This window comes from Gopherus flavomarginatus, chromosome 15, assembly GCF_025201925.1.
Source record: "Gopherus flavomarginatus isolate rGopFla2 chromosome 15, rGopFla2.mat.asm, whole genome shotgun sequence".
Taxonomy (NCBI): Eukaryota; Metazoa; Chordata; order Testudines; family Testudinidae; genus Gopherus; species Gopherus flavomarginatus.
This window is the reverse complement of record NC_066631.1, coordinates 14449792-14464632: the sequence shown is the minus strand read 5'-3', so window position 1 is coordinate 14464632 and position 14841 is coordinate 14449792. Positions and strand designations below refer to the sequence as shown.

General features: G+C 45.9%; 1 gene segment (V, D, J or C); it reads right to left on the bottom strand.

The window, feature by feature from the left end:
* Positions 1-7019: 7019 nt before the first annotated feature.
* LOC127035037 (immunoglobulin lambda variable 5-37-like) overlaps positions 7020-14841 on the bottom strand; it is a 56813-nt gene continuing 48991 nt past the window's right edge. Inside the window, 2 exon segments of the V gene segment in view lie at positions 7020-7728; positions 10786-10821. Coding sequence covers positions 7406-7728; positions 10786-10821 — 359 coding nt within the window.

Here is a 14841-nt window from a genome sequence, read left to right as displayed (position 1 = left end):
TAGGGTGATAAAAGGTACATTGATTTTATTGGAAGAGGTGAATATTGCAATTAATACATGAGGTGTAAAAGGGACAGAAGAAGTTAAACTCTTCACAGTCACAGCGATAGTCAAATTTTTCTGATTTTATTAATATCATAACTAGGCTGCATCAGAGACTGAAACAGGAAGGACAGTTCCAGGGAATGCAGGGGGGTGAGAGCAGTGGGGATGTAAGAATAAAGACAGGTGACGTATGAATTGGTAAAATTCTCCACCTAAAATAAGAAGCAGATTTGCTGGAAATCAGCATTATGGGAATGCTACAGGCAGATCCTGGCTCCCTTGGGGAGCCCCCTACAGACTGACATGGGAACCGGTCGAGCCCTCTGTGGGTCAGAGGGTTAAGAACACTCTGAGCTCTTCAGGGACTTCTCGAAGTTCTTCCCATCGTGTGTCACCTGGCAGGTGTAGCTCTCATGTCTCTTCCAATCTGATGCATCCAGAGACAGGTAACTGCTGGCCATGTACTTGTTGTCACTCTGTTTGGAGGGTTTGGTCGTCTCCACTCCAGTGGAGATCTGCTGGCCATCAGCTTTCCAGGTGACTTGGACTGACCCTGGGTAAAAGCTGCCCAGCAGACACACCAGTGTGGCTTTGCTCTTTGTCTGTATCTCTTCTGAGGATGGAGGGAAGAGGTGCACGGTGGGAGATGCCTTTGGCTGACCTACAAGACAAGGAGATTCAATGTTAGAAAACCCAAATCCAGAGACTGGCAGTGCATCATGTTCAACGTTCCAGATCTCTGCAGTGTAATAAATCCAACCTTTCACAAGCGTCTTGGGCAGGGTAATTATCAGAGATGCAATATGTTCTTGTGGTTAAGGCACAGGGCTGGGAATCAGGACATTTGGGGTCCAATCGTTGCTCTGCCACAGGCTTCCTCTGTGAATCTGGCCTAGTTAGTTACTGACCCTGTGCCTGTGAAAGGGGATATCACTTTACTCATCCTTTTTGTCACTTTAATCCTTGAAGTCTTGATCTTGTATTCCTCCTGGACCCATAACTCCCACAACTTGGGGCCTTCAAAGTGTACAGCGTTGGTGCTAAAGATACAAATTATTGTTATGAAAGTGAGCAAAATTGTCGATTGCAATCTATATGCCTTGGATTTCTAACATAAGTGGTTCACAAAGAAAAACTGCAGTTCATTCTACATTGTGCCTCATTTAAAAAATCTAAAATCAGCTTTCGGAGGGTTTTGGACTATGTTCTGGATATTTGTTTGGGGTTATTTCTTAGGGTCTAAACTTTGCTTAGAGTTTTTAATGCGTGTGGCTAGGGCACCAGAAACCACTTCAGTGGCCAGAAAGGAATCTGGGGTAACCCACATTTCTCCTTATGGAAAAATCCTGTAAAATGGAATAACAAAGCAACCAGCACGATCCGCCGGGGATCTAGACACATTGATAGCGTTATATGGAAACTACTGTAAAATAGTACAGAACGTTCATAGAGAGAGCTCTTTCTAACCAATCTATGGTATTTTATGGCACAGATAAAGTTTCAATATATGAAATTCTGCAACGTTAAGTCAATGATGTCATTGAGGAGTTTCTATCACATTCTGTAGGTCTTTCTGCTAAGGGTTAGATCTGCAGGACTCTCGGCTGGGAAATAGCCTTTTATTGCAGTGTGTTATATGCTGGATACTCTTGTTGCTGCAATGTTTTCAGAAGCATTTGTGTGACCAAAGGACTCGAGCCAGTATGTGTCTCAGTGCCTTGCTGGATCAGAGTCCAAGACAAGAGGAAAAGGGACATTTTGCAGGATTTCCCAGTGGGCACAGAGTCGAGTTTCCCAGGCCCTAGGTTTGGCTATGTTACTGCATGGAGATATGGAGACAATTAAGGTCCTTCTGTCTTCGGAATGGGCAGACCAGGGGGTTAAAAATTCCTCAGACTTTTTACAGCTAGACACCTGGGATCAGATTGAGACACTATTCCACATTCCAGGTAGCACTTTACTCCTCAAGTGGTTGGTCCCACTGACGTCAGTGGGCCTGTTTGAAGAGCAAGGTGCTACTTAGGAGAAGTAGGCTCAGTGCAGCCTGGGCTGTAGTTATTTCACGCTTTACACAGGTCAAAGCTACAAACAATGTTGTCTGAGGTAGCATAGTCAGCCCTGCTTTACTGAGCCCTGGCTAGCTGAGCTCTATCTGCTCCTCAAGGTTTTACTGTAACTGAAGCCTGCTGGCCCAGCCAGCATCCTGGTCATTGAGCTCTGAGGCTGGCAGCTGGAGAGTGCAGCTTCTAGGAAGCCGTCCAGCCTTTCCAGACTGGCCAGCAACCTCGTTAGTGTGCTCCAGGCTTGAGAGAAGCAATTAGTGCCGCCTCTTTCAAGTTCTTCCGTCGCAGGCTGTTTCAACCCCACTCCCTTTATCTGTAACTCTCCATATTTCATGGGTGTTGGGTGTCCCTCAGCAATGTCAGAAAATCAGGGTTGAGTGGTATTTCCAAACTGAAATCCACGATAGCTACAGACATCCAATGTACAATGGAACCGATCCTCCAGGTCAGGAATGAGTCAGTCAGTGCAATTACGCTCACTCACTGTAAGGGTAAATCAGTGTAGTTCCATTGCTGCCAAGGGGGCTACACTGATTTACACCACATGAAGATCTGTTCTTATATTGGAAAAATATCAATCGCAGAACTTGCTCTAAAAGGATCCCGCAAATAGGGATATAAAAATTACCCATCAAATCTCTTGTCAATTAAAAATTGGGTTTTTATCTAAATGGAAGTTTTTGCAGAAAGTTTCTGGAGATCTAGAAAAAAAATCTTTTTTCTTCGCTGGAAAAGCAAAATCTGAAAACCAAATATTTTTACCTAAACTCTGATTTCTCCTGCTCACCCTCCATCCCCCCATCCCAGCTTTTCAGTAATTGTTCGGTGACAACGTTTTAGTGTTTGCGTCTTGGGTTTTTGCCAAAAAGTCAAAATTTTCAACTGAAAATTTTGACAAAAAGAGGTTTTTTAATTTTTGTTGAAAATTTCCAGCAAATTTAACCCTATTTTGTGACCAGCTCTTACTAATTTGAATTTTCTTCAATCTAACCAGACAAATCAGGTTTTAGATTGCAACAAACATATTTTCTATATCACATTAGGTTTCAAGGTATTTTATGTCCATCTTAAAGAGATTTGAATGAGTTTTGGGGTAGGTTTATTGAAGACAATGGGACTATTTTGTTTTTCCTTGGTTGAGAATCTGGCCCTTTCACATATGAGACAAAATGGAGTGCTAAAAAGAAATGTCTAGTCCATTAAAACCAACGCAAATTAAAAAATAAAAAAACTTTGGGGTGGAAATATTTCCCTGAAGAGGCTAATACTAGTTACTTAGAAAATGGTACCTGACAGCAGAATCTGCACAGGTTTCATGGGCAAATTCAAAACCCCTTTCAGAGGGAAAATATAAGAAAATCCAGCATGCGACATGTACACACTATTCTGATTATCCATGGGTTAAACATTGTTCTCAACCCCTTGGGAAGGACTGTGCATAAAGTGAGAGGAGACCCGAGCCTGGCACCAAGACAGAAAAGGAGCTAAAAATCCTGAAAACATGAGGGTATTGGCATTGAGAAGGAAAGACAGTGAGTAATTCAGTGACTTACCAAGGACGGTCAGCTGGGTTCCTCCACCGAAGACAACCCACAGTGACACATGGCTGTACAAAAACCAGTCACGTTCAATGGCAGGGAGAGATCGCCACCACTGCACGTATGGAAAAAAATGGCCATGGAACAACTTCTGCTGGCTCTGCATGAGAGTGAATGTTCCTCATTTCTGGAGAAGCTCATAGTACAATTGATTGACTGAAGATCCATTGGGAGGTGAAGCAATGGAGTATTCCTTGGGAGAGCTCATATGGGGCCAGATGCTGGTCCATGCATGCCCATCACATAAGAGAGCAGAAGATCATCTTGTCGTTAAGGCACTGGAGTGGGAGTCAGGAGACTGGGGTTCAAGGAGGGGACGCAGAGAGTGTTGAATTGGGGCTGCTAAGTTGTTGGTCCTTCCTCTGCCAGCTGCCCCTTGTAGGTCCCCAGGAGGGAGGGGCTGACAGATTTCTTTGGGATGCTGATAGTGAACACGCTGAGCCATGTTCATCCCTAGTGCAATTACAGTGACTGGTGAGAATTATACCAGGGAAGAATTAGGCCCATTTGCTGCCAGTATTTAATGTATCCAATCGTGTACTTCATGTCGAGGATACCCCTGTTTCCAAAGCATGTGTTTGTAGCCCACACCCCTGGGAGCGCTGGCATCTCTACAGACATAGTTTAAACACTATCCTAGCATCACACCAGCAAGTGTCAGCAAAGAAACAGATCTGCCATGTGGGGCTGCATGTGTGTGGATAGGAACCCAACATCACGTGCTGTCCTCGTCTCTCATCCAGATAGTGCAGCCTTCCCTGCACCTGTCAGTGAGAAGCTACCACATCCCATGACACGTGGTGCTGCCTTACCTGATCAGGATCTCCAGATAGTCCATCGGGCCAGGAGTCGTTCCGAGTTTCTGGGCACAGCACGTCCTGTGTTCACTTTTGGCTGAAGGATGCCGGGGGCTGTTTAAGTCTCCACACTGGACATGTCGAAGGAACAAGTCAAGAATGCTCAAGATCCATGTGCCATGAAACCGATCACCACCACCGTCTGCTGGGACCCTGTACGTACCGATACAAGGCAGTGTTGGTACCAATATCCAGTATGAAGCAGAGATCAGAACTTTTCTGAAGCGAAATTAACTCAGTGCCACCAAGGACAGCCATTTGCTCTGTATTTGCCAGCTGTTCTCAGCAGTAAATCCCTGTGCTGTTCCCTGGACAGAGCTGCCATGGGATTCTTACCATTGCTGGGCTATTCCCTGCCCCTCAGCTTAGGAGAGAAACTCTGGTGTCTGCTGCCCAGCAGAGTGTGGGCGTGTGGGGCGCCTCTCACCAAGGGCAGGGCCAGTAACATCTAGGCTGTGAGCTGTGTCCATGCTCAGCTGGTTTCTTCTGAATTAAACCAGGGAACTGGACCCTCCCTCTGACTGTAAATACAAACTCCCCTTAGTGCCTGGTGTGTGTCAGCTCAGCACGGCCGGGGAGTGAATGGTACCAGCCTCATTCCCTCACTAATGGGCCATACTTGAAGCCAAGGTTCTTGTGCTGTGTTTAACATGTGATCCAGCACTTGGTGGGGAAGCTCCTGTGACTTGAGTGGTTCCGTCTCATATCCTGCGAGAATTCCCTGGGAAGTGGAGGGCAGGCCTGAGCCGTGAGCAAAAGTGCCTAAGTCTTATTGTCAGAAGCGACTAAAGCACTTAGGCCTGGAGTGTTAAAGGTATTTAAGTATCTAATATACAGGTAGGTGCCTTGTGGGATTTTGAGGAGCTCCTAAATCCTATTGACTTCCAGTTGAACTTAGACTTTTAATGGAGTGAGTCATTTTTGAAAATACCCTAAGTACTTCATGCAGTTTTTCAGTCCATTCATCAGTCTATTGCAGTTCACATGTGCAAGGGAACAGGACCAATTTCTAAACATTGAGCAAATGAAGTTAATCTCTTTCAGAGCCTTTTTGTCAATGAAGTAGTGTTAAAATCAGCGCACACCAATAGGTTCTGGCAGCCAACTCTTTATGGCACATGCTCACTCTCCTTTGACACCCCCCCCGCTCTGTCTGATCCTTTCATTGTCATCTTTGCACTGTAAGCTCCCTAGAACTTCTGAGAGCCATTGTCCCCTCTGTGCTCTGCACACTCTTGGTGCTCCATAAATCATCACCTAGAAATCTTAGCCCCCAAAAGTACAGTTCTGTGAGTGTGTTGGGAGGGCGGGACAGTATGTCTGGGGATGTTAAAAATACTATATATGAAGGTTATAAAAACTCTCATTGTTGAAAACTTTTCCATAGTTCATCCTCCCTCTGCTTCTTTTCCCCCTTATTCCCTTCTGTAGGAGATGGCAATGCATGACTGGCTATCCATCCATGTAACCCATATTGTGAGTGATGGTAGCATGGTGGGATGTGACATATATGTGGCACATGTGATACAAATGTATCCCTTTACCTCCCTGGCCCCATGACTGTAAGAGAATCAGTGTTCATGGATCTCCTTTGGCTGGCCCAGCATGGCTCAGGGGTCTATGATAAACGCTCTCTGTGATGCAAATTCCCAGCTGTACACATGGTGCGTGCTTCTGTCTGGGAAGGGTCGGACAGACCCCAAAGTGCCCCTCCCAGTATCCACTCTCACATGAACCCAATCCCCCAGCACAACTCATTGGTTTTTAATGGGACACAGACTATCTGCTCTGGCCTGCCAAGGCCCAAATAGTGCAGCACCCCAGAAGTAACACAGGCCTGAGTGATACCAGAGAATCCAGATCACCATGCATGTTCTGCTTTCACTTGAAAAGCATCGTGAATGTGAAGGCTCTCAAAGCACTTCACCCATGTACACAGGTGGTCAAACTGGACATAAGGGTCACTGCCTTCCCCTTTGCACAATAGGTGTGACACAATGGCCAGCAGCATTGGTTTAATTGAGGTAGATTTCCATGTACAGCTGAACCTGGCGAGAGGGCCAGTTGGGTGGGTTGAGAGCTGTCACCTAAGGTGGTGTTTGCAGGATATTAAAAGCCACTCTTCCAAAGAAGGGTTTGGGTCTCTACTGACCAGAAGTGGCCAGGAACTCTGTATGCAGACTATCAGAGGTAAGCACCATCAGCAGTGTCATGCCCCTCCCTCTTTGGGCCAGATTTGGCCACTTATTCCTCTGAGTGTTGAGCTGTTCAGCCAACAGCCCATTGACTCCAGTGAGGCTACTTGAAGAATGACTAATGCTCAGGGAGAAGCAGGGAGCTGGAATCTGCCCCATGCAAGGGCAGAGGTTGACTCAATACTAACTCACAGAGCAGACTGCTCTCTGCAGGGCTAGTGACCCAGCTGAGCATTGACCCAGCCAAAAAAGAAAACCATATTAGCTGATAAAAGGTAAGTTTATTTTATTGGAAGAGAAGGTGAATATTGCAATTAATACACGAGGTGTAAAAGGGACAGAAGAAGTTAAACTCTTGACTATCGCTATGATGATGATTTTTTTTCTGATTTTATTAATATCATAACGAGGCTGCATTAGAGACCAAAGCAGGAAGGACAATTCCAGGGAATGCAGGGGGGTGAGAGCAGTGGGGATGTGGGAATAAAGACGGTATCGTATGGATTGATAAAATCCCCCACCTAAAATAGGAAGCAGATTTGCTGGAAATCAGCATTATGGGAATGCTACAGGCAGATCCTGACTCCCTTGGGGAACCCCCTACAGACTGACACGGGAACTGGCCGAGCCCTCTGTGGGTCAGAGGGTTAAGAACACTCTGAGCTCTTCAGGGACTTCTCAAAGTTCTTCCCATCGTGTGTCACCTGGCAGGTGTAGCTCTCATGTCTCTTCCAATCTGATGCATCCAGAGACAGGTAACTGCTGGCCATGTACTTGTTGTCACTCTGTTTGGAGGGTTTGGTCGTCTCCACTCCAGTGGAGATCTGCTGGCCATCAGCTTTCCAAGTGACTTGGACTGACCCTGGGTAAAAGCTGCCCAGCAGACACACCAGTGTGGCTTTGCTCTTTGTCTGTATCTCTTCCGAGGATGGAGGGAAGAGGTGCACGGTGGGAGATGCCTTTGGCTGACCTACAGGACAAGGACTCAGTGTTAGAAAACCCAAAATAGAGACTGCCAGTGTAGAATACAAGAAATTCCAGATCTCTGCAATGTAACAAATCCAACCTCTCACAGGCTTCCTCTGTGAATCTGATGAAGTCATTGACCTCTCTGCCCATGAAAGGGGATCACATCACTGAACTCTCCGCGCACAGGCTTTTTCTCTAAGTTTGTTTTTTTACATATTTCTAAAGCGCTGAAATACTTGGTGGAAGATGCTGTAGAAGTGTGAAAGATTATCAGTATTGTTTCCAAACTCACCTTTTAATTCATTGTTTGTCAGATACAGGGAAAAATGACTTCTAAACAGCTAGCAACCTAGGCAGTTTGCACAAAATTCCTCATTAAGTGCTAGATTTTGATCCTCTTCCTCACATACAGTAGCACCTTCCTTCTCAAATGGTGTCGTTTAGTGCAGACAAAGGTGCTACTCATTGAATTAACTCGGAAGATATTTCCATGGTGAAAACTCTCTCTCTCTCTCTCTCTCTCATTTCTCAAGAACAGACTATCTGGGTATGAGATAGTGAGAGCCATTCACAAAGAAAACCTCTAGGTCATTTGGCCTTGTGCCTATCTTAGAAATGTAAAAACAGCAGATAAGTATTTCTCTAGGACTATGTTGTATTTATTATTTTGGGGCTATTTCCTGCTGTCTAAGCTTAGAGTTTAATTTGTCTGTTCAGGCCTTGGGGGCCGTTTCACAAGAGGCACAGAGGAATCTGGGGGCAACCCCCATGTTTCCTAATGGAAAAAAAAATGCTAAACAGATAATTACAAAAAACCAGTAGGATCCAAAGCATAGGAAGGAGAGCTACATGCATTAAATAGTTTTTTTAAATAGAAAGTAGTATAGAATTCTGTACAGTTTTGAGAGAGAGAGAGTGTTTGTTTTTGAACCATCCTATGGAATTCCACAGCAGGGATAAATTCTCTCTTCTGCCAAGTGGATCAATAAACCCATTGTTGAATTATCATTGTCTATGTGGGGCTGTAGGTCTCTCTGCTAAGGGTCAGATCTTCTGATTAACACCTGGGTGACAAACAACCTCTTACCACACCCTGGTTGTCTGTTCTTGTTGCTGAACAGCCGAGTTACCAAGCAAGCTTGTTGTTGAAACATTTTCAGCAGCTGCAAAGTACAGACTCGTTTATGGGAGAAATCCCTGCTACAGGGCCCGATCCAGTGTGCATCTGAGCGCTCTGCTGGATGGGGTTCAAGAGAAGAGGAAAAGGGACTTTGCAAAATCCCACAATGAGGGTTGATTTCATGGTGGGTGCAGAGTAGATTCCCTGGGGCCCTAGCCTGGGCTGTGCTGTGTAACTGCAGGGAGACATTGAAGGCATGACCTGCTTAGGAAGGGCACAAAAATTTGGGGAAATTTTAAATCCTTGCTAACATTTATGCACCAGCCTAGTCCCGGGGGTTCAAGATTGGGATGCTCATCATCACGCCAGGTTGCACCTTACTCCACAGGCAGTTGGTCCCGTTTACATTAGTGGGACTGTATGAGAAGCAATTTGCCACTTGGCATGAGTAGGGCTGTCACAGTCTGGGCCTTACTTATTTCATGCTTTACGTAGGACAAAGCAGCCAACAGTGGTGTTTGAGCTAATACTGCCTTGACTCACTGAGCTCTGGCTAAGTCAGGTCCATCAGGTCCCCAAGGCTGTTCTGTAACTGAAGCTGGCTGATCCAACCAGCGTCCTGATCACTGAGCTCTGAGCTTGGCAGACACAGAACCCAGCCTCTAGGAAGCCGACCAGCCTTTCAGACTGGCCAGCAACCTCATTAGTGTGCCCTAGGCTCGAGGGACACAATTAGTGCAACCTCTTTAAAGCCCTCTCTCCCTGCAGGCTGCTTCAACTTCCCTCTGCATATTTTAAAGGTTTTGGGTGGGGTTGGGTTGCATTTCTAAACTGAACTCCAGTGGTAGCTACAGTCATCCAAGGTACAATGGAATGGATCCTCCAGGTCAGGAGTAAGTCAGTCAGTGCAGTCAAACTCACTCAGATTAAATGTAAATCAGTGCATCCATTGCTGGCAAGGAAGCGACATGGATTTACACCATATGAGGAGCTGGCTTTCTATTTTTAAAAATTTATCAGTCACTTGTCTAGCTCTAACAGAGCAATGCTACAAATAGGGCTGGTTGAAAATGACCCATCAAAATTGTTTTCAGTGGAAAACTGGTTTTCAATTGAATGTAAATTTTTGTTGGAAGTATCTGCTTTTCTCAAAAAGAAAAAAAAATTTTTTTTGGTTAAAAATCCCAAAATGGAAAAAATGGAAATCTTAAACCAAAACCTGTCAATAACTGAAGCATTTTCGGTTTTCAGCTGAAAATGCTTGTTTGGGATTTTGGAACCATTGAGATGAAAACTGATTTTTTTTATTTTGCTTTTTCTGAAATTACTCATAGAATAAAACCCTATATTCTGCCCAGCCCTCAGTGCTAAGCATTTCCCTCCAACAGCCTCCGAAAAATCAGATTTTAAATCACCAGGGACCAATGACTTTTATAGAACATTAGATTTCATGGGATTGGACACCTGTCTGTAGGAGCCTGGGGTGAGTTTTGGTGGAGCTCTGTTGCGGACAATGGAGCTAGGACAGTGCAGCACCTGAGAACCTGGCTCTGAGTTTCTTTCATACACTGACTAATACCCAGTGCTACTGAGAAATAGTTCATACCTTAAAAGAAAAAGAGGGGAAATCTTTTCCTTAAGGGGCTAACACTAAGTCATTGTAACTAGGGACCCAGTGGCAGAATCTCAATAGGTTTCATGGGCAAATTCAAACTTCTCTTCATTAGGAAAAGAAAAGAAAACCCAGCATGGGCCATGTACACCTGCCATGACTATCCAGAGAGACTAAATGTTATTCCCATCACTGTGTGAAGGTCCATTTATAAAGTGAGAGGAGTCCCGAGCCCAGCATGAAGACAAAGTAATCAGGAAAAAAATCATGGAAAACGTACAATACAGGCAGGAGAAGGAAAATTTGTGAGTAATTCAGTGACTTACCAAGGACGGTCAGCTGGGTTCCTCCACCGAAGACCCACCACAGTGACACAGGGCTGTACAAAAACCTGTCCCAGTTGAAGGCAGGGAGAGGGCGCCACCACTGCCCAAGTAGGGAAAAAGAGACGCAGGGCAATTTCCACTGGCAGGTTTATCCTTTCTGGAGAAACTCATCGTACAATCAGAGGATTGAAGATCCACTGGGAAGTGAAGCAATGGAGTATTCCTTAGGACAACTCGCAATAAGGCCAAGTCTTGTTCCCTGCACACAGCCCACATAAAAGCGCGGAACATGGTCTTGTAGTTAAGGCACTGGCATGGGAGTCAGGTGAGTGGGTTCATGTCCTGGCTCTGCCACTGACTTTGTATCCTTGGGCAAGTCATGTCATCTCTGTGCCTCCATTCCCCATCTGTAAAATGGGGACAGCACTTCCCTGCCTCACAGGGTGGTATAAGGATAAGTTCGATCATGTCTGAGATGCTCAGGCACAACAGTGGTTGAGGCCGTAAAGGTACCGAGAGAGAAGCAAAGGAGCTCTGTGTTCTGCTACCGCGCTGGGTTCCCCCACTACAGCGCTCACCCAACCCCCACACAGGCTGTGGATCTGCCTGCATGTCTGTGTGGCTGTGGCTGGAGCCCGTGGAGAACGGTTGTGGGTGCTGGGGGCATGTACACAACTGGACAGTGTGTTGGTCCTTCTACTGCCGTTTGGCCATGACAGGCCAGTACTGGGCCAAATTCTTCACGGGTGCCACTGTAGTGACTTTAGTGGAATTGCGTCATGGAAGGAATGTGGCGCATTAACTGTCAGTATTGAATGGATTCAATGGTGTATGTTATGGATACGATAACGGTACTTAGAAACCATGTGTCCATGACCCCACACCTCTGGGAGCACCAGCATCTTCCTTGACAATTAATGTGCAGCATGTCCCTGTGACCCACCAGTAAGTGTCTGCGAAAAGACAGGTCAGACATGCCAGGGGCTGCACACGGGTGGATCAGATGTGATCCAAACCACGCGCTGTCCTCTTCCACTCTCTGAATAGTGCAGCCTCTCTGTGCCTGTCCGTGAGAAGCTAAGACATCCCCTCCCAGATTGTCCCAACTTACCTGATCAGGATCTTCAGATGGGCCAGGGGACCAGGGGGTCACACTGAGTCACTGGACACAGCCCTTCTGCACAGAGCTGCGTCATGGCGTCCTGTGTTCACCAGCCCCCTGCATGGCTCAGCTGAGAGCGAAGTCTCCACATTGGAGGTTCCAGAGGAATGACTCAAGATCCATGTTCCATGAAACCAATCACCCCACGCTCTGTCTGATCCCTGAGGTAGGGTTGCCAGTTTTGATTGGACATATTCCTGGAGGTTTCATCACATGACATAATCTTTAATTAAAGATTAATCTTTAATTCCTGGATTAATCGACAATCCTGGATGGTTGACCAGCAGTGGATCAGATATAGGTGTTACTGACAGTCTCCCTGGAAGCCAGCAGCCAGTCAAGATGCTCAGAACCTTTGGTGCTTGTAAAAGCCATGTCCCTCGTACAGCAGGCATATGCTGGAAAATGCTCCAGCCCCTTTAGGGACCAATACAAGGCAATGCTGGTATCAATAGAGAGCATGTCTGCTCAGCCCATGTCCAGTATTGAGGAGACATCAGCACTTTCCTCGTGGGAACCCCCAGTTGCTTTAGAAATTAACTCAGTGCCCCCAACGACAGCCATTTGCTCTGTATTTCCCAGCTGTTCTCAGCAGTAAATCCCTGCGCTGTTCCCTGGACAGAGCTGCTATGAGACTCTCACTATCACTGGGCTATTTCCTGCCCCTCACCTTAGGAGAGTAGCTCTGGGGCCTGCTGCCCAGCAGAGTGTGGGCCTGTGGGGCTCCTCTCACCAACGGCAGGGCCAGTAAACATCTAGGCTGTGAGCTGTGTCCATGCTCAGCTGGTTTCTTCTGAATTAAACCAGGGCACTGGACCCTCCCTCTGACTGTAAATACAAACTCCCCTTAGTGCCTGGTGTGTGTCAGCTCAGCACGGCCGGGGAGTGAATGGTACCAGCCTCATTCCCTCAGTAATGAGCTGCAGTTGGAGCTGTTTATAGCACTTTATCTTGCACTTACTGAAGTCAGTGACACAGCTCCCTTGACTCCAATGGACCAGACTTTCCATAAGCCCCTGGACAGTGGTTTTCAGGCCTGACAGAGGCTCTAAAGCACAGTCCCCTGTTAAGTGTGGCATGGGCTTGGGAACACGTGATGAGCAGGAGAATTCTGCGCAGCCGCAGCTGTGGGTGAGCATCAGGGGTTCTGTCTAATTCTCAGCTATGGACGTGTTGCTCTTCCAGGGAAGATGTTTCGGGTTATTAGAAATTCCCTCACACCTCTAATGTGGCACTTGCTGATTTGATACGTTAAGTGACTTCATCATTCTCCCAGTTGAGGGCTGGGTAATGTGTCCCTTCCCATAGTAGGGTGAAGTCACCCCTGGGCTTAGGCTCTGCATAGGTCTATGCTCCATTTAAACTCAGTGTAACAGGCCAGATGTAGGATTTCAGTGGTGCATAGACATTATGCAGGTCCTCTGCACAGGGTGAATGTCACCCACTGGTGAGCACTTCTTCATCCGAACAGTCCTCTTGAAATCCATGGGACTAACTCAGGTGAGTAAAAGCTCACGAGTAAGAGCTAACATGCACACCCTAACTGTTGAATCATTCAGGAGTGACTCATCTAGATGTTTAACTTAATTAAAGGTCGGCACGTGCTTAACTGCTCTGCTGAATCAGGACCTCTTTTCCTTTTGCTCAGTTTCCTCAGGGTGCATTATTTGTGTCTGATGTTTGCTTTGGTTACTATTTTAATCCAGCAAATGAAGGGTTAATGACGTTTCATACTGGATGGCCACAGGCTAAATGGGGATGTAGGTGGGACTGAAGTGGTGTGTAACCCTTGTGGTGGTTCTCCGCACCACAGCTAATTTAGACCTCATAATTTCATATGTATCATTGGGATTATGTAATTAACATTGAATTTCATCTGCTATTTTGTTGAGTTTTGTGAGATCCCTTTGCAACTCTTTGCTGTGAGCTTTGGACTTAAATATCTTGAATAATTTTATATTATCTGCAAACTTTGCCACCTCACTGTTTATTCCCTTTTCCAGACCATTTATTAGTATGTTGAACAGCGCTGGTCTCAATCCAAATCCCTGGGGCACGCTACTATCTGTTTCTCTCCATTGTGAAAACTCACCATTTATTCCTATGCTTTGTTTCCTATCCTTAAGCAGTTACTGATCCATGCAAGGACCTTCCCTTTTATCACATGACTGCTTACCTTGCTTAAGAGCCTTTGGCTATCAAAGGCTTTCCAAAAGTCAAAGTATACTATATCCATTGGATCATCCTGGTCCACATGCTTGTTTACACCCTCAAAAATTCTAATAGATTGGTGAGATGTGATTTTTTTCCTTTACAAAATCCACGTTGACTCTTTCCCAATATATCAAGTTCATCTCTATGTCTGATAATTCTGAGCTTTACTATCGTTTCAACCAATTTGCCAGATACTAAAGTTAGGCTTATTGGCCTGTAATTTCCAGGATCACCTCTGGAATCTTAACAAAAATTGGCATTATAGAGTTATTTGGTTTCTTTCCCCTATGCTTGATTTAGCTTGTATACGTGCCACAGCAGACTGGGAAGTCACACGTGGGAGAAAAATCCTCAGGGGCTGGAGTAAAACTAGCTACTCCACCAGACTATGCTTGATCTTAGCCTTCTCTTTTCCTGTAGCATGGTGACCCAGTACCAGCCTGGGAGACGGGCCTTGAATTCTTGTCTCCCTGGTGGTTTCTCTCTGGGTGTAATTCAGGAGTTCTGCAGAAGGCCTATGTACTATTGAAGCCCACTCACATGAACTGTTCATGGGCTTCATGAAGGCCATTGCACAGGGTGAATTTCACCCTCCATGAATTCTGTTACTAGTTGTACCCACACTTTTGGGTCCAGGGGAGCAGGCTGACTATATCTGTGTGAGCAGCTGAGATTGCAGG